Below are 20,621 nucleotides of genomic sequence, written 5' to 3'. Positions count from 1 at the left end.
AAATCCAATCCAATAGAAACAGAGAAAGGGGGGAAATCCGAAAAAGAACAAAAATTGCTATCTGATTTTTATCCGCCTTCCCCTCAATTTCCTCATCCTTTCTTCCTCCTCTCCATGGAAACCATCTTCTCTCCCTCCTCCACTCCCTTTCTCAATCCTAAACCCCTTCTCTTCAAGCCCCCATCTCAACAGTTCCAAGCACCTTCTTTGGCACTCACCAAGTCCATCACTGCAGGCCTTAGAAAGACATCTTCTCCACCTCCCACCCCCAAGAGCTGGATCTCCCACCTCCACCATGGACTGGCCGCCGCCGCCCTCTCGCTGGCCATCAACTTCTGCCCGGTTCCATCCCTTGACTCTCCGGCGATTGCGTCAGAGTTTGATGTGCTCAATGGGGGCCCACCGACAGAATCTTATGTTGTTGATGATGCAGGTGTACTAAGCCGAGTCACCAAATCTGATCTAAAGCAGCTGCTGTCCGATTTGGAGTCGAAGAAGAATCTGCATATCAATTTCATCACGGTTCGCAAACTTACAGTATGTATCCATCCTAATCATGACTAATGACAGTCTTCATTATATGTATGTGAAGTATTGCACCTGAATCCCTTCATTCTCACTCTTGATATTTTACAACCAGCAACAACAGAACTTTTTTGTTTTTGACTACTCTCACATAGATCTTTTTTTCCTATATAGAAGGAACCCTTGATACTGTGTAACCTGGCAATAATTATCAGGCGCTATTGTTTGATGGTCTGCACATTTGGGGAGCAATAAAAATTTCTTGATGGAAGGTATTTGGACAGTTGACATGAACTAATTTTTGGACCGATTTCCTATCAACTTGGTGTTCAACATTGCTATGATGGCTGCTTTCTGCTGACCCAAGCATTCTCAATTTGAAGCTTTTGTCAACATTTTTTCAATTTTTTTTTACCTTCTCTGGTAGTCTCCGAAATTGGTTGTAGAATTGCTTGTAGCTCAGCTAGTTGGCACCCAGATTTGCTGTGGGAAAGAATTCTAAATGTGGCTTGCCTTTCCAGCTTAAGGTGGCAAAACAGATTGGTAGGGGCGAGTGTTAGACCATCTTGTACCTCAGCTAGGCTTAGTTACTCCTGAATGCCTTTTATGGTACTCTAGAATATATCGCACCTGCTGTTCAAGTCATTCTATCTAGTCATTATGATCTCTTCCTGGATCTTTCAAAATATTAATCTCTGGACACATCAATTCTTGAGCTGCAGATCAGAGTGCTGATAATCTTATTAAACATAAATAACAGAAATTTTGTATTTTTGAATAATTTCTTCATCACCAATGTCTTGAAGTAATGCTATATTGTTGATTATCAAGTTATGATGAGGAAAAGAAGAAATGTGCTGCAATACTTGCTCAACTCTTCAATGTCAGAATCCCATGTTGTTGGCAGGGATCTCCACTGCATTCCAAGTATAACATCACATTACAATCAGGATATGTGTCCCCATTTTTTCAGGGCAGCTCTTATACATCTTTGTGATACAGCAATGTTAACTGACAAATCAAAGACAAACAATGAAAATAATACTAGCTTTCTAAACTTTCACTTAAATATTTATTGGTGAGCTTTGCAATTTTTTCCATTTTCTGAAATTCTGTTGTTGTCATCCATCACTTCAAGCCATTTTTCTTTGTCAAAAGGAGAGTGAGATTTTTAGTCTTACAAATTTCATATGAATTGGTAAATTTGATTGCAGAGCAAGGCAGATGCTTTCGAGTATGCTGATCAGGTGTTGGAGAAATGGTACCCCACAATTGAAGAAGGTAATAACAAGGGAATAGTTATACTGATTACCAGTCAGAAAGAAGGGGCTATCACAGGAGGACCTGCATTCATCCAAGCTGTTGGAGATACTGCTCTGGATGCTATTGTTTCAGAGAACCTTCCAGGCAAGGCACTTGTTTGATTGTTATCCAATAATTCTTCCTTTTATGCCACTCCATACAAACCATCACATCTAGGCCATTTTCATATGAAAGAACACAAGAAACAAATGATTTTAACCTACCAGATCATGAATCAGATGCTGATTTTTTGAGGGAGTGCGACTTTGTGCAAGAAGTTGCTTATGACCTGAAACCCAAATATGCATCCAACCAGCTGTTAAGTTTGATGCCCAGACCTTCACATGTCAGCTTGTGAAATCTTGATGGTTATCGATCGAAGCAACAGTGATTTCTAAACTCTTAAACTTGCAAAGCTCAACTCTTTGCACTTACAAATCTGAGTTCACAGATTGCACTACACTGCCTAACTCCACCATCTACTGTCCAGCTCTGAACTGAAACCAAGACAAACTTAAGTTGAACTCAGAGTCTAAAGTATATACACTTTACAGATCCAAAACCAATATGCACAGTGACTGCACAGTGCATGGTTGATTCCTTCTACAAGGATTTAAACTTTTTTTGACAGGTACATATCATTGTTTCTTTTCATGTTGCATCCCAATGCCTCTCCCTACAAATCATCTCGCCATCATCACGAAACAGGATTTTCATATCCACAAAGAGCTCAGAGAGTTGTGCATAGGATGATCAAAGTCCAACAATTAAGACTAGAGAAGCATTGCTTGCCCCATTGAGGAGGTTGTAATTGCTAATCAAGTATGAAATTTGAAGCATTTGGTGCTATGGTTACTTTCAATATTTGCTGGCAAATATCAATGTAGACCATTCTGGTTAAGGCTGTGCTTTTTCAAAATCTAGATGATAAAAGAATTTGGAAGCAGAGTAGCGTTCAGACACGGAATAGTTTGATTTGCCGACTTATAGGACTTACATGTCTATTAGTGCTTAGATCATTAGGAGTTTAGGGACCAAAGCCACAACCAATTATGGCTCAACAAAATGTAGCAAGGATCGCTGTATCGGTACCGGTACCCATACCGGCGCTGGGCAGGTATGGTATGATATTGGTACCGTATCGTGCTGACACATGGTACGCTCCGACGTATCGGTATAATTTTTTTTGTTTTGTTTTAATTTTTTTAGATTTTCAAGTTATTAATTCATAATTATAATTCTAAAATTATATTATATTACATATTATTGATATATTTGGGTTCAATTTTTGAATTCGATAGTAGTACAAGGAATCTTGATCCAAAATTTCAAATATGTATTTATTTACATTATATTACAACTCTATCATCCTAAAATTAAAAAGAAAATATATAAATGTGCATTAAAATGTATCTAAACTTTTAAAGTACAAAGCACAAAGAATGATATACTAATCTCGAGATCTGCTCTGCATTTAATATCTCGTCGAGTGTCTGTGACGCTCGTAGATATCTAGATCATCGGAATAATCTGGAGGAACATCAGTCTATCCCTCTAACCAAGAAGCACTGTACTCCTGAATATTCATCCTATAAGGCATCCTCTCTGAATTGTAAGACATCTCAGATCTCTCACTTAAACTTTGACTTTGAGAGGTATCCTCAGGATGATGATATGGCTGTGAAGGAGCCCATCCAAATATGCCAATAACAAAATTTGATCCGTAAGATGCTCTAGGCTGCATAGGATAGTAACCACTAAAAAACGATACCTCGGATGCACTATATCCATATGGATCATAAGGTGGCTGCGGATAATAGGATCCATGATGTGAGGATGATCCAGATACATCCATGGATCCTACTCCACGTGCATGTTTTGGATCATTCTTACTGATCTATTTCTTTGTCCTCTCCATCATGTAATATAAGAAGTCCATCTGGGTGTATCTTTCACTATTCAAAGTGCAAAGCACCTCGTATAATGGCTTAATAGTCTTCAATATCTTCTCAGCCCACTACTATAATGACTGACTCATCACCAAGTTCTCCACATGATTTTCATCAGTGCCGATCCTTGCATATCTACTCTCCTACCACTCGGCATTGACAAACATCTGACGTAAGGCTGTTTTTTTTTTGAAGAAGACTATTAAGTACTATGTAGTTGGTAGCAAACTGTGTGACATTTGGTCTCAAGATCTTCCCCTCAGTATACATCCGCATCAATGAAAGAATCCATGTGTGATTGTAGATGAATCTAGTATAGTCTGGACAATCTCCACTACCTGCTACACCCTACAAATCTTTTCAATATCTATCAACATAAGATCAATGCAATGTGCAGCACATAGGGTCCAGTATATCTGTGGTCGCACTCCATTAGCAACTCTCCGACTGCCTTATATTGTGGTCCATTATCTGTGATGACTTGCATGACGTACTGCTTACCTATTGAATCAATCACCTCCTCCATCAGACCAAGGATGTATGCGGCATCGTGTATCTTATCTGAAGCATCAATTGATTTGTGAAAAAATATTTTTTTCATCACAGTATATCAAAAAATTGATGATGCTCTATCTAGTTGGACCGATCCAACCATCACACATCACTGTTTGTCCGTATGTGGACCATTTATTCTGATAAGAAGCAATCCATCTCTGTATATCCTCCTTGTTACTGTCAAGAAGCTGACCATAGATGTCTTTAGATCCTGGGGGATCTACATCCTGGGCGGACAGTTTCTATGGCTGAAATGACAAATCGATAGTAAGGATTGCTTGCGGCATTTGCTGGAATATGACTAAAATGAAATCATGATCCAATAGCTCGCCACATATCTTTCTTCTTATCCTTTTTCATAATAGTGTCAATCCTCTACTGCTTTGAATCCTTGTTAGGAAAAGCATGTGGATCCAAATCATGGATAGTGGCTCTTATTAGAATGTCTCTGGGGAACCTCTTCTTACTGCCAAAAGCTCCAAACAAAGATGAAATACTGTGTCTGCCCCCTCTACCATCGGACTCTCTGACTAAGGTAATCCTCCTGAACTCAGATTCTCCCCCATCAATCGCTGATCCAGATCTCGATTCGTAGCATGATGGTCCAAATCGCTCTCTATACCTGGCCATCTCCTCTTATCGATACTGATCATCCAAGCTCGTCTGAATAGCAGTCTCAATCTGTACCTCTTTATCATCTAGAGCAGAAGTCTCCTCTGACTCTCTAGAGTGATAAGAAGGTGGCTCTGTAGCTCGACAATCCACCTTCATCCTCTTCTACTTTGCCCTCTCCTTCACTGCTTTCGATTCAGCGAAGCACTCTTCATCAATTGTCGGACCTTGTGTTGGCATTTTTGATATATGGATACATCATGATAATCACTAGCCAGGTACTGCTTCAATATAGTCATCCCTCCTCTCTTGAACTTTATGTTGCACCATTTGCATTTTTAATGATGTCGAACCAAGAGCATCTCACCATGATCCCAACCAATGTCACGCTTTGGATCTTTCTTCTTACTCATCTTCTGCAAATATAATAAAATATAATAATTTAATAATTATTAAAATAAGCTCTAACCAAATCGGCTAGCCGTCGGTCCGGTTCGGTACGCCCCATACCGGGTGGTTCAGCCCGATACGGCATTCCATAAAATGTAGTATTGCTTTTATTGGAAACTTGCAGTTCATAATAGAAATATGAAGTTACAAGCATTTGATGATTAAAGGTCACCTTTATAACATTTATACTAAAGTAAGACTAATGCAACATATGATACTTATGCCTAAGATGACTCTTAAATAACAAAGCATAAAGCAAGGTCAGCTATGTTGACCAAACCACCTGATTCGAGGCATACCGACCTATTCCGAATGGAAACCAGGTCAAGATATAGTTTCACTTTGGAGCAGGCCTCAAATTGGCCTGAACCAATAGAACTAAGCATTCAGGATGGTTAGAGCAGTTTGCTACCTTTATAATGCATTACCTCCCCTTGTGACTCGACCTTGAGTTGGCTCACCTCCCAATCACTCTCTCTGCCTCTCTCTTGCATTTGACTATGGTTAGGTTTAGGGTTTTGTCATCACCTTCAATGATAACCATAAGTATGCACTTTGCCATCTCTCTTTCCTTTCTCTCTCATTCTCTCCATCTCTGTCTTGCCCAAAGATGATGACTCCATTGGCTTTTCCCTCTCTCTGTGTTTCCTCTCTCTCTCTGTCTTGGTATCTCTCCCAAAGATGATGATGATATTGGCAGATTTGGCCCCTCTCTCCCCCTTTCTCCCCTCTCTTCCTCCCTCTCCTCCTCCCCCCTTCTCCCTCTTCCACCCCTTGGTTCCAGAATGCCTTAGGTCGGTATAGTACATACCAGTACTTTGTGAACCAGTCACCAACTAGTATGATCTCTAGTACCAGTTTGGCAAACCTTGATAGAAAGCATTATATAGATTGACAATAGATTGCCTGAGTGAATTATAGGATTTTTTTGTCAAGAAGAGCCTAAATAATGATGGCTAGGAATACTATTACTACAACTATCAAGACTTGATGAGAAACATCTTCCCTTCTATTTAAAAGTTTGAAATAGTTGAGCAATTTGTACTTGGAAGCATTTTATGCTTAAACAACACAAGTCTCAATATTTCTCTCAAGGTCCAATAATTCATTATGAATAAAAAATGCTCAAATGTTACAATCTGAATAGGAACTTGTGTTTTCATGTCAACTGCATTATGAAGTGTGCTATAATAGAGGGACAGCCATGGAATGCCATATCGGGTCGAACCGCTCGATACGGGCGTATCAAATTGGATCGATGGCCAGTCGATCCGGTTCGGACCTATTTTTTGAAAAATCCATCCGAACCGAGCGGTTCGGCATGGTTCGCCATTTTGGCTCGATTTGGCATAGTTCGGCATCGAACCGAACCATACCGACAGCACATGGGGGGTGGGGGGTGTGGGTGTTGTGGTGGGACCTAGGCTGTCAATTATTGACAGTCGGACTTTCTTTTCTCAGTGAAAGCCAAGAGGATCTCTCAGAACTTCCGAGAGATGTTCTCGGACTTTCAACGACACGAAGGATCGAAAGCTCCCAAAAAAATTAAAAAAAAGAGAAAAAATTCTATCAAATTGCAGCACTTCTTCGAGGAGACGATAATTTTCGATCAAAAGTAAGATAATATATTATTTTTTTAGTAAATATTTTATTTTTATATTTTGATGGCTAAAAAAAGGATAAGAACGAAGAAGTAAGAAAATAAGAAAAAATTATGCCAAAATTTTATGATTTTGGTATGATTTGATTATATGTAATAGATTTTTGAAAGATCTACACAATGACACTAAAATCATTGATTTTCATTAATTATATATTTTTTAAATATATATATATTTATTCATAAAAAATTATTAAAAATATAAATTTAAAAAAATTTATAAAATCATAATCATGTTTAGAATTATTCAAGCTACTCGAATCTAACCTTAGATTTTTTTTAAATTTTTGAAATTAAAAAATATTTTTTAATTATTTAAATTATAAAAATATGTAATCAAATAAAAAAATATATATAATTAGTACTATATTTTATCTATTTTAAAAATATTATTTGAAGCATATAACATATTTTTTTGAATTTATGAGTTTTAAAATTATTATTGAAAAATTAAAAATTTATATATAATATTTTTTAATAATTATTAAACTATTATATTTTGTTATACTTGTAGAAATGAGTAAGAAGAAAGATCCAAAGCGTGATATTGGTTGGGATCATAGCGAGATGCTCTCGGCTAAGCATTATTGGAAATGCAAATGGTGCAACACAGAGTTCAAGGGAGGAGGGATGACTAGATTGAAGCAGCACCTCGTTGGTGGTTATCCTGATGTGTCCATATGTCAAAAATATCCACAGGAGGTCCGACAGCTGTTGAAGAAGTACTTCGCTGATTCAAAAGCAACGAAGGAGAGGGCAAAGCAGAAAAGGGCAGAGGTGGACCGTCAAGCTACAGAGCCATCTTCCTATTACTCTAAAAAGTTAGAGGAGACTTTCACTCTAAATGATGAGGAGGCACAGATTGAGGTTGCCATTCAGACGAGCTTGGATGATCAGTACCGGTAGGAGGAGATAGCCAGATATAGAGAGCGATTTGAACTATTATACTATGAATCGAGGTCTGGATCAGCGACTGGGGGGGAAGAATTCGAGTTCAAGAGGACTACCTCAGTCAAAGAGCCTGATGGTAGAGGGGGCAGATACAGTATTTCATCTTTGTTGGGAGCTTTTGGCAGTAGGAGGTCCTCTAGAGACATTCCAGCAGGAGCCACCATCCATGATTTCGATCCACATATTTTTTTCAGCAAAGATTCAAAGCAGCAGAGGATTGACACTATGGCGAAAAAGAATAAGAAGAAGGATATGTGATGAGCTATTGGATCATGATTTTATTTCAACCATATTCTAGTAAATACAGCAAGCAATCCTTACTATCAATTTGCCATTTCAGCCATAGAGGCTGCCGGCAAGGGTGTAGATTCCCCAGGACCTAAGGATATTTATGGTTAGCTTCTTAACAGTAACAAGGAGGATATGCAGAGATGGATTGCTTCTTACAAGAATAAGACCCACATACAGACTGACAGTGATGTGTGATAGTTGGACCGATCCTACTAGACAGAGCATCATCAATTTTTAGACATACTGTGATAGAAAAATATTTTTTCACAAATCAATTGATGCTTCAGATAAGATGCACGATGTCGCATACATCCTTGGTTTGATGGAAGAGATGATTGATTCAGTGAGTGAGCAGTATGTCGTACAAGTCATCACAGATAATAGGTCATAATATAAAGCTGTCGGAGAGTTGCTGATGGAGCATCAACCGTAGATATACTGGATCCCATGTGCTGCACATTGTATTGATCTTATGTTGATGGATATTAGAAAGATTTGTAGGGTGTAGTAGGGTAGTGGAGATTGTCCAAACTATTACTAGATTCATCTACAATCACACATGAGTCCTTTCATCGATGTGGACGTATACTGGGAGAAAAATCTTGAGACTGGATGTCATATGGTTTGCTACCAACTACATAGTACTTGATAGTCTTCTTCAGAAAAAAGCAATCTTACGTCAGATATTTGTCAGTGCCAATGGTAGGAGAGTAGATTTGCGAGGGCCGACACTGATGGAAGTCATGTAGAGAACTTGATGATGAGTCAGTCATTCTGGCAGCGGGCTGAGAAGATAGTGAAGACTATTAAGCCATTATACGAGGTGCTTCGCATTGTGGATAGTGAGAGATACCTCTACATGGGCTTCTTATATTACATGATGGAGAGGACAAAGAAACAGATCAGTGAGAATAATCCAAAGCATGCACGTGGAGTAGGATCTATGGATGTATCTGGATCATCCTCGCATTATGGATCCTATTATCTGCAGCTACCTTATGATTCATATGGATATAGTGCATTCGAGGCATCATCTTCCAGTGGTTACTATTCTATGCAGCCTAGAGCATCTTACGGATCAGATTTTGCTATCAGTATATTTGGATGGGCTCCTCCATAGCTATACTATTATCTCGAGGATACCTCTCAGAGCCAGAGTTTGAGTGAAAAATCTAAGATGTCTTACAATCCAGAGAGAATGCCTTATGGGATGAATATTTAGGAGTTTAGTATTTCTTGGTTAAAGGGATGGACTAATATTCCTCCAGACTATGCCGATGATCCAGATATCTACGGGCATCACAGAAACTTAACGAGATATTAAATGCAGAGCAGATCTCAATGTTAATATATCATTCTTTATGTTTTATACTTTAAAAGTTTAGATATATTTTAATGTATATTTATATATTTTCTTTTTAATTTTAGGATGATAGAGTTGTAATATAATGTAAATAAATATGTATTTGAAATTTTGGATCAAGATTCCATGTACCGCTATCAAACTCAAAAATTGAATCCAAATATGTCAATCATATATAATATAATATAATTTTGGGGTTATAATTATGAATTAATAATTTGAAAATAAAAAAAATGAAACAAAATAAAAAAAATTGTATCGGTACTGAATCAGTACGTCGGAGCATACCATGTGTCGGCACGGTACGGTACCGATATCGTACCATATCGGCCCGATGCCAGTACAGGTATCGGTATTGGTATAGCGATCTTTGGGGACAGTATTGTTAGCTTGATGGGACTAGTCCTACATTGTTGAGTACACTAAACATAGTTGGGAAATAGATGGATTATTTGGTTGCATATAGAATGGTAACTAAAGGGATTTGGGTTATGATGTTAGATGCCAAATGCAAAACAAAGAAGAGGGGGTTTTAAGTAAATGACTTAATGGAGAACTTTCTCATGAAGTCAAGAGACTTCGGCAAACTAAGGATTACAGAATTAAGAAAGTAATTTGAGAATTAGGGTGCAAAATAAATTCTAATGAGATTGAAGAAACAATTGTTATTAAAATAGGGTTAGGGAACTGAAGAAATTGATTTCACAAATTCTTTTAAGAAATAGGAACATATCCTGAGCACATCCTATTGAGATCAGGAAATGAAATTCTTGATGGCTTGAGCCCCTTGACTTTAGGGATCAAGTATGGTAGAATACAACGATACAATCTCACGATTATGAGAAAGAGGCCTGATATAGTATAATACAATAGCAAAATCCCAGGATTTGATACATATACTAAATATAAATATGACAACCGGATCCCATGATCGTTGGAGGTTGATATGGGCTGATATGCCAAGATTCAGTATGTAATATATAACAGTTGCAATATCGAAGATTCTATAATGAATTGATATGCCAAGATTCTGCAAGCAATATATAGTAGCTACGATATATCTAAGATTCTATAATGGGCTGATATGTTAAAATCCAACAAGCAATATGTAGCAGCCATGCTATCCAAAATTTTATAATAGACAAGATTTTGACAACTTTAAAACTCCCTCTCGAGTTGGTGTGCGTAAATTTGTAGCACCCAACTTGCCTATTAGGTAAAAAAGTTGATCACGACCCAAAGCCTTGGTAAAAATGTTGGCATGCTGGTTCTCACTTCAAAGAAACTTGGTCTGGATTGTGCTTGATTGTAATTTTTCTCGGACAACATTACATCTATTTTGATATGTTTTATCCGGTAATGGAATACAAGATTGATAGCAATAAGCTTGATTATCACAATAGAGAGACATAGGTTGAGGATGGTGGATCACCAAGTCAAAGAGTAGAGTTTTGAGCCAGATTAATTCACAAGCGTTAGAGGCCATTGATCAATATTCAGCCTCAACAGTGGAGTAAGAGATGGTACTTTATTTTTTTGTGCACCATGAGATAAGGCTATCACCAAGAAAGCTATAATAACTAGTGACAGAATAGCAAATAGTGGAACAACTTACCCAATCAGCATCGCAATAGGCACTGAGATGAAAATTATTTAAGGTAGGCAAAAGGATACCAAAGCCAAAACAAAATTTAAGGTATTGTAAGACTCGAAAAGCAGCATCCATATAGGGTTGGTGTGGTGCTTGCATGAACTGACTATGAAGATTGACAGCGAATTTAATATCTGGATGTGTGATTGTGAGATAGATCAAACAACCTATCAAATGTCTTATGGTCCAGGATCATCCAAAGGTTCTCCAACATCATGTGATAATTTTAAATTTTGTTCCATTAGAGTGTGTGCCAGTTTAGCACCTAGAACAACTGCATCTTCAAGAATATCTAAAATATAGTTCTGTTGAAAGAGAAAAATATTTTTACTGGGTCGTGCACTTCAATACCCAAGAAATATTTAAGTGTTCCAAGATGATTCGAAATTGATCTTGAAGATAGGATCTTGTGAAACCAATGGAAGAAGGATCACTGCTAGTAATGAGTATATCATCAATATAAACAAGAACAATGGTGATGCTGCCCTTGGATTTGAGGGTAAAGAGTGAATAATCAGCAACTGATTGAGTGAAATCAACCTCCAGTAGTGCTATGGAGAATTTAGAAAATCAGTTACAGGAAGCTTGTTTAAGACCATATAAGGATTTGCGGAGTCTGCAAACTAATTGTTCTCCTTCCTCCCCCTTTGGAGAAAAATCTGGTGGCAATTGCATGTAAACTTTCTCATTCAGATCACCATGGAGGAAGGCATTATGGACATTAAGTTGATATAAAGGCCAATGCTTGGCAGTTGCAACGACAATGAGACAACGAATTATGACTAATTTGGCAACAGGAGTGAATGTTTCATGATAATCTAGGCATTCAGCTTGAGTGTAGCCTTTAGCAACAAGCCTTGTTTTATACCGTTTAATACTAGCATCAGATTTGTACTTGATCTTATATATCCATTTGCTTCCAATGGCATGTTTGTTTGGTGGAAGTGGCATTATAGACTAAGTGTGAGTAAGCTCTAAGGCCTTAATTTCATCAGCCATAGCATCAGACCAATGAGCATGTTTCATTGCTGAGGAGAATGACTTGGGTACTTGAGAAGAGAAAATAGAAGCTAGAAATGCACAGTGAGAGCTAGAGAATTTATCAAAGGAAAGATAATTTTGGAGCGGATATTTAGTACTTGTCACATAGCTATTTTGATCTGGATAAGCAAAGGATGAAACTTGAGAGCACTAAAAATCTTGAAGCCATTGGGAGGACGTCGGATTCTTGTAGAGCATTTTGGAGCTAGATCAAGAGATGTTTTTTTCGAAGAATCCTGATTAGGAGTGGAAGAAGGTTGAGTAGGTGAAGATGGAAGATCACTTGAAGTAGTAGAGAGAATGAGTTCATCACCAATATCAGCAATGTGAGAGAGATGAAACATACGGTGTGTTGGCAAATGGAAAAACTAATTCATGGAAAATGACATCTTTACTAGTAAATATTTTTTTCTTAAGAAGATCATACACACGATAGCCCTTTTGCCCATAGTGGTATCCTACAAAAATACATTTTCGTGCTCAAGGTCCAAATTTATTTATAGCTTAAATATGGGAAAAACAAAGACATTCTAAGGTGCATAAATGGTGATAATAGTGTTTTTTATGAAAAGCCATTTCATGAGGAGATCTACCATCTAAAATAGGTGAGGGAAGTCAGTTAATAAGATAAGTTGCATTAAAATACACACCCCAAAATTGGATAGGTAGGTTGGCTTGAAACCATAGTGCTCGGGTAACTTCAAGGAGGTGTCTATGTTTGTACTCAACTACACCATTCTCCTATGGTGTGCCAACACAAGATGTTTGATAAATAATTTCTAGAGAATCAAGATAAATTTGCAATTGATGGTCCATGAATTCCATCCCATTATCACTCCTAACCATTTTAATTTTATGAGAAACTTGATTGTTTACTAAAGCAATAAATTTTTTAAGCAAATAAAATGTTTCATTTTTTATCGGCATTAGAAAAATCCATGTGCTACATGAAAAGTCATCCATAATTGTTAAGAAATAATGTGCACTGGTATGAGATGGAATAGAGTAACCTCCCCAAATATCTATATGAATAAGTTCAAAAATAGAGGAAGTAACAGAAGTACTTGTAGGAAAAGGAACTCTAGTCTATTTAGCTAAAAGACAGATGGTACAAGAATCCATTTTATTTTAAAAAGTAGAAAGAGGAATAGAAATATCTTGAGCTAAAATCTTTAATCTTATAGTAGATGGATGACCCAATCGATTATGCTAAAGATTCAACTAGGTATAATAAGCTATAGTAGGGGAACTGGACCCTTATAGTAGTAGAGAACGTCCTTTTCTTTATCCAGTCCAATCAACTTCTTCATTGACAGTCTTGAAAAATACAGAAGTTAGGAAAAAAGATGGCAATGCAATTATGTATTTTAGTGAACTTACTAATGGATAATAAATTTAAATTTAAACTGGGAACACAAAGAACATCTTTTAACTCAAGAGAAGGGGATAATTTTACCATCCCTTCTCGGGTTATTTGAACTATATCTCCAGTAGGTAATTTCATGGATTGAGAAATTGGTAAGGATTTAAGCGATAGAAAAAGATTAGAGTCAGAGACAATATGGTCAGAAGCACCAGTGTCAATTATCCATGTCACAGATTGTGAGTTGAAAGGGATACTTGTCATGTTAACCGAAGTTGTGGTCTTATCGGTGTTCAATATGGATAGCAATTGGGCATACTACTCTAGCGTGAGTTGGGGCATAATTGATGGGCCAAGAGGACTTTCATTGTTGACAGCATGATTTGTGGGAACATGGCGGTTCGGATAGCCATGTAGTTTATAGCAGGTGTCACATGCGTGATCAAGATTATTGCAATAATCATAGCATGGCCGTCCTCAAGCACTACGACCTCCACGGCCATGACCTTGATTATCGGAATGACCAAAACCATGCTTATCAAAGTGTGAAGCAGCCATGGCAATGCTTTCTAGAGTTTGCATCGGTTTGACTTATGGTGCCTTCTGCTTTTTCTCTTGCAAAATCAGAGAAAAAGTTTTACTTACTATAGGTAAAGGCTCCATGGTGAGTATCTAGCTCCGAACCGTTGAAAAAGAGTCATTGAGACCCATTAGGAATAGAAAAACCCTTTCATCTTGGAAGATCCGATCAACTCTTTCATTGCTCCATAGGTGCAAGTAGGAAGTGGACATAGATCATTGATTTCGTCTCAATATGTTTTGAGTGTGGTAAAATAAGAAGCAACAGAAGATTGATCTTGAACATGCATTAAGATGTCTCGCTTGATGTGATAAATTTGAGTAGCCTTACTATGAGAAAAGCACTCCAGATCTTTCCATGCCTCATTCGCAGTTTCAAAATAGACTATGCTACTCACAAGACCTTTATGGACTACATTCTAAATTCAAGAAAGCACTATCGTGTTGCAACGCTACTATGCATCAAGCATTGCTGAACTTTTGTCAGGCTTCTTAAGCGAACCATCAATAAAGCCAATTTTATTTTTGGCCAAGAGAGCTATCTTCATGGCATGCCTCCATAAAGGATAACTATCACCAGTAAGGACTTGAAAGACCATGATCATGCCTGGATTATCTGAGTGATGGAGAAAGAATGGAGACGTTACATCAACACTTGGATCAGAAATAACAGTAGAAGAGGCCAAGATGGTTAGATGGAGAATAAAGGACCAAAGAAAATAAATACTAAGAGGATGATAGGAGAATAAGAAAGAGGGGTTGATTGATCAAGGAAAAACCTGCTCTGATACCTTGAAAAATTTGGATTGGAAAAGAGATTTGAATTTTCTTATCACATTCATGGCACTAGTATGCCTTATATACAAGTTGAGCCCTTTGACTTTAGGGATTAAGTATCATAGCATGGCTTTCGGAATTGTCCCGAGCAGCCCGGTTTGGGGCATTCTGAACCGAACCAATGGCCAAACGGCCCGATTCAGTCGTGAAAATCGGCATAGAAAAAAAATAAAAAAAATAGTGAACCGCCTGCTTCGAACCCGAATCAGGCGATTCGGCCCTATTTCGGACCGAATCGACCGGTTCAGCTGTTTTAATGGGGGGAAGGCCTGAGAGGGCTTCCTCTCTATTATTTCGACATAGCGGAGGCATCTTTCGTCCCTTTTCCATTTCAAGAACCATCGGAAAATGTGCGATCAAGCTTGATTAGAGGTATGTATTCGATCCTAGCTCCCATTCTTCACCTTCCCTCCTCTCTTTTTTTTTTAAATTCATGAAAAATGGAAAAACAAGGGAAAACTATGTGAAAATTTTATTTTTTTTGTTTGATTTTAATATATATTGTAGATCTATGGAAGATCTACACAATGACACTAAGTTTTTTTAGTGATACAAACATTTGTTTGAATACAAGCACCAGAATTATGGAAGTACCTCAGACTTTGTAGTTCGGATATCGCTAGTTATAGTTCAAATATTGCTAGTTAAAAAGTGATCAAAGAATTGCAAAATCATAGATATACTTAATAAAATGGAAAGAGAAAAAAGGCTGCCAACTTGTCAGGACTGTCAATCTAAACATCTGACCTCTTCTTTGAATTATTTGTTACTTCATAAAAAAGTGGCATTTTTTTTGGATACTCATTTTTCCTAAAAATACAATTTGGGATCAAAGAATAGTTTTATTAATCAAAAATTTTCAAAAATAAAAAAATCATTAAATACTCCTTAAAAAAAAATTGGCATGCCGGTTTGACTGGCACGCCTGCCATACTGTACGTCGGTACCGTACCATACCAGCCGACGATTGGAATGGCATCCGGTACTGGTTCAGAAAACCTTGTATGGTAGAATACAACAATACAATCTCACGATTATGAGAAAGAGACCTTATATAGTATAATACAATAGTAAAATCTCATGATTTGATACATATACTAAATATAAATATGACAACCGGATCCAATGATCGTTGGAGGTTGATATGGGCTGATATGCCAAGATTCGGTATGTAATATGTAGCAGCCACAATATCAAAGATTCTATAATGGCTTCATATGCCAAGATTCTGCAAGCAATATCTAGCAACTGCGATATATAAGATTCTATAATGGGCTGATATGTTAAAATTCTGCAAGCGATATGTAGCAGCCATGCTATCCAAGATTCTATAATAGACAAGATTCTGATAACTTTAACACTTACCAAAAAAAACCAAAGAAAGAAGGCAAGATCCAACTACTTCATTGAGAATTTGAGATAATGAGAAGAACAAAACAAGTGGTGGGTAAAGCACCTATCAACAATGATACAACAAGACAAGTACAGAACTAGATGCATGCTTTTGGTTTACTTCCCATGAAGAGAACAATCGAATGGCAGCACTTGTATGGTCACCTACCTTCCTATATTTGCAGTAAACATTCAAGTGTTCCTTTCAATTTAGCAGATCGAAGAGACGCTAAGACCACCTGGTCCCACATTGATATCTCATTTGCCGGTTCATATTGAGATCTCCAAAAGCACTCAAGAGACTTAAAACTAGGCAACAATCATGTAAATCCTAAATTCCTCGAGATTCCTCTTCAAACAGTCTTGATGAAAGGGCCTTATAGAAAATATGGTCAACAATTCCGATGGTTGCACAACAGAGAGAGAATACAGCCTTATGTCTAAATCCTACCTTTTCAGTGGTACATCATAAACTTATGTCGTATGTGCTTTATAGGAGTAGTTTTTATGCGGAAGGCATATTGGCACTCTGCTATAGTTTTCGTGATAGGGGTATTATGGTGTAGTGATCCATCTATTGTACGCCATTAGAAGGCAATGGACATTTACCAGATTAGACCCTCTATAAATGTTTTTTTGCTTTTGTTCTATCCTTTCGAGCTCTCATTTGAGTTCTTTAAAGCATGCTATTCTGTACCGACCTGAACCGACCCATACATTCCGTACCGTATCGGTAGAGAACTGATCCGGTTCAGGCCGGATTTTCGAAAAATGGCCTGAATCAAATTGAACCAATTGGTTCGGTATGATATCGGTTCGAACCGCCTGATATCGGATGGTTCGGTACGGTTCGGAGTCGGTTCGGCCCAGTTTTCTTTTTCTTTTTTTTTTTTGTGCTACTGGGTGGGATTTTTTTTATTTTTTTATATCCAGTACAGTATGGTCTGGTATGGTACCGTATCGATCGGCAAATGGCATGGGTTCTGGTACCGAGTCCGCGAACTTTGCTCTAAAGGAAGTTGGGGGCTGTATCTTGATGTCACTGGAAACTATATCTGAGGTGCAAATCTTCCATTTAGATCAATGGAAACAAGGTCTCGGACTCCACATTCCCCTATGAAATGTATTAGCAATCTTAATTCTTCTCTTTCATTTTTATCCTGAAAGTTGACCTCTACGAATCTGCAACTTGAAATTTTCTTGGCCACAGGCTTACAGCTGATGCATCAAACCTGGTATACCTCCATGCCTTTGTATGCTCTTAGATGCAATATTTTCTTCACTTTCCATCATACTCTAGAATTACACACCAGAAGCCACGAAATAGATACTCCAACATTATATAAAAATCATTACTCAAGATAAATAATATGAAGGATTGCTCATAGTACATGACATCTTTAAAGAAAAATCATCCTGCCCTAATAAAACCTTTATCATTTGATCTAGTATTGCAAGGGCTGTAAATAATAGCATTTATTTTGGTACATTCTTGCAAGCTGTCCAACCATGAAAAAACTGCTAATTTAGAGCACGAGACCAGACCATCAGTCATGTAAAATTATTGGACCCTTTGTTTGATAAGCTTCATTTACTTAGACTGATGAATGATATGAATAGCATCTCCCTTCATCATCATACCCTCCATGCCTGAAAAGAAATTAACTAGTGCCACCGTAAGCTTTTCTATGTTATATCTCACACAGCATGTCCAACACCCCAGTGCAAACTTGGACGCTTATTCATCTTAAGATGTTAAGTAAAATTCCTATATTACTATAAATCCTGGATGTCAAATGGTAAATGTGTGGTATCTCTTCTTTGACATTACCATCCAATTCTTCTAGAAAATTATTGTCTGAATTCCTCTGCTTTCTCCTTATATTCTTTCTTTATTGTTACTTTGGTTTCTTTCTGCTTTGTTTCCTATCTTTATCTTTCATACACTTAATTAATTTGTTTAGGCCCTGCGTAATCTCCCATTCTCTCAAGAAAAAAGTCATAGACACACTTAAATATAATGACGGAAAAGCAGTATTAGTATTGTTGGATTCCACTCTCCACATGAGAATATTGTTCAATATCTTCTTATCATATTCAGCTTGCATGAACTTTTGCTAATTCAGAATTTATTTGCTTGAGGCAATACCTAGTGTAACTGACAAAGATGCTACACTTTTGAGAAAGATCTGGTGTAACTGACAAAGATGCTACACTTTTCAGAAAGATCTGGTGCAGACAGAGATAGCCTTTATTCATTTGTGCATATACTTTTAGACATTTAATGTTCTTATATGCATGGTTCTAAATCATTACACCAATTTTGAGAAGTTGCACAGGCCAAATCTTCAATGCTATGTTCTCTATCATATGACTCCATATTAATAGAGAATGTAAAGCATCACAGCCAATGCTAAGGATGTAAAACATAATTTCTGAAATATGACTCCATTCTCCAGCAATAGTAGCTATTAGCTATGGTTGTCAAGCATATTGTCTATGTTTGTAATATCCCTTATTATTTTTCTGTGGATGGAAAGTCTATTTTTCTGCTGCTTGGTTAAAACAGAATAATTAGTGGAAACAAGTTGATGAAACAAGTATCGCAACGAACATGAACACATCTTAACTTTTAATTATTTTGCTGTCCATGATTTTGAAGTACAAACCATTCATATGGCATCTTATCAATACTCGTACTCTGAGACGTCATGATATCGAACTTCTAAGCTGTTACCAGCCAATGTTGCCATTTATGCAAACACTTAGTTGTAAGCTTCAGTTTTTGAAATGTGATTTTGTTCTCTATTTCTCTCAGGAATTAAGTTCATGCCATATCCATGATAGCTATTAGTCATGTTCATCAAGCAAATTGTCTCGCATGTAATAGCTCCATTGCATATATCTTGATAGAAAATCAATCATTCAGTAGTTCCATGCTTTAAAACCGAAAATAGACAGTGGAATAACTTGATGGAAAAGTACAATGAGTTACTAACTGACATGTCTCTTCTCACGATTAAAGTTCTCGTTAAGTTTTTCTCCTTTGTGCTTGCAGTGCTAGCTACAGATGAGAAGTACAATGAAGCTATGCTTAGTACTGCCAAACGCCTAGTTGCTGCCATTGATGGGCTGCCAGATCCTGGAGGACCTAAGTTCAAAGATAACAAGCGTGAATCCAACTTCAAGACCAGGGAAGAGACTGAAGAGAAACGGGGACAATTTAGCCTTGTAGTTGGAGGCTTACTGGTGATTGCTTTTGTGGTTCCCATGGCACAATACTATGCCTATGTCTCGAAGAAGTAGGTTATTTCTGTACAGCAATAATTGTTGAAATTCTAATGTAAAGAAATTATCCATTAGAATATATGTAATCACACAGAATCCTGAATCTTGTTTATACGTGCTTTCTTCCTTCTGGGGTTTGTATGCATGCAAGAAGCATAAGGATACCAGGATTGTTGGTTGAATGGCACCTAGAAATTTGTATTTTGCTTTGAAATAATAAATTCGATTAAAACTTTATATCTACAAAATCTTGAAAATCAATTGGTTGAAAGCTTATCTGGATTGAGGGGTGTGAGAATGCTACCCTAAGAATATGATATTCACCCTTACATTCACCCTTACATGTGGATCTGCGGTGATCTCTATCATGCTCCGAACTTAGCATCCGAATCAGCCAACCGACATAGCCACACAGTCCCTAGGATAAGATTGTAAAAATATGCAAGGCTTTAAAATTTGTTAAAATCTCAAATTTTCATGAACAATAATGATCTCAATTTATAATAAAATATTATATATTAATAAATAACAAAACTTGTTCAATTTACTAAACTAAATCATCCAACTTATATTGATGATGCTCTATCTATTCAATTCTTTCAATCGTGATCCCAACTATAGCCAAATATAAGTATCTTGTAACTCTGAAAAAAAAAAAAAAAGCAGAGATATGAGCTTTACAACCTAACAAGAATCTCTGTACATCTATATTAATGTAATAATACGATTTGAAAATAGCAGTAAATAATATTTGAGTGAAAATATAGAATATGAAAGCTTGTATCAAATATCCAGAATAACTTAAACATATG

At 37.1% G+C, this 20,621-nt stretch overlaps 1 protein-coding gene across 1 annotated transcript; it reads left to right on the top strand.

Annotated features, from left to right (window-relative positions):
- The first annotated feature begins 50 nt into the window (after positions 1–50).
- Positions 51–19,921, top strand: LOC105060437 (UPF0603 protein At1g54780, chloroplastic). Its single transcript, XM_010944130.4, has 3 exons — positions 51–537; positions 1,740–1,932; positions 19,580–19,921. Exons 1-3 carry the CDS (start codon positions 115–117, stop codon positions 19,825–19,827), a joined length of 864 nt encoding a protein of 287 aa, XP_010942432.1. The 5' UTR covers positions 51–114; the 3' UTR covers positions 19,828–19,921.
- The last annotated feature ends 700 nt before the right edge of the window (positions 19,922–20,621 follow it).

The sequence above is a fragment of the Elaeis guineensis genome, chromosome 7 (assembly GCF_000442705.2).
Source record: "Elaeis guineensis isolate ETL-2024a chromosome 7, EG11, whole genome shotgun sequence".
NCBI lineage: Eukaryota > Viridiplantae > Streptophyta > Magnoliopsida > Arecales > Arecaceae > Elaeis > Elaeis guineensis.
This window is presented reverse-complemented; position numbering and strand designations above follow the sequence as displayed.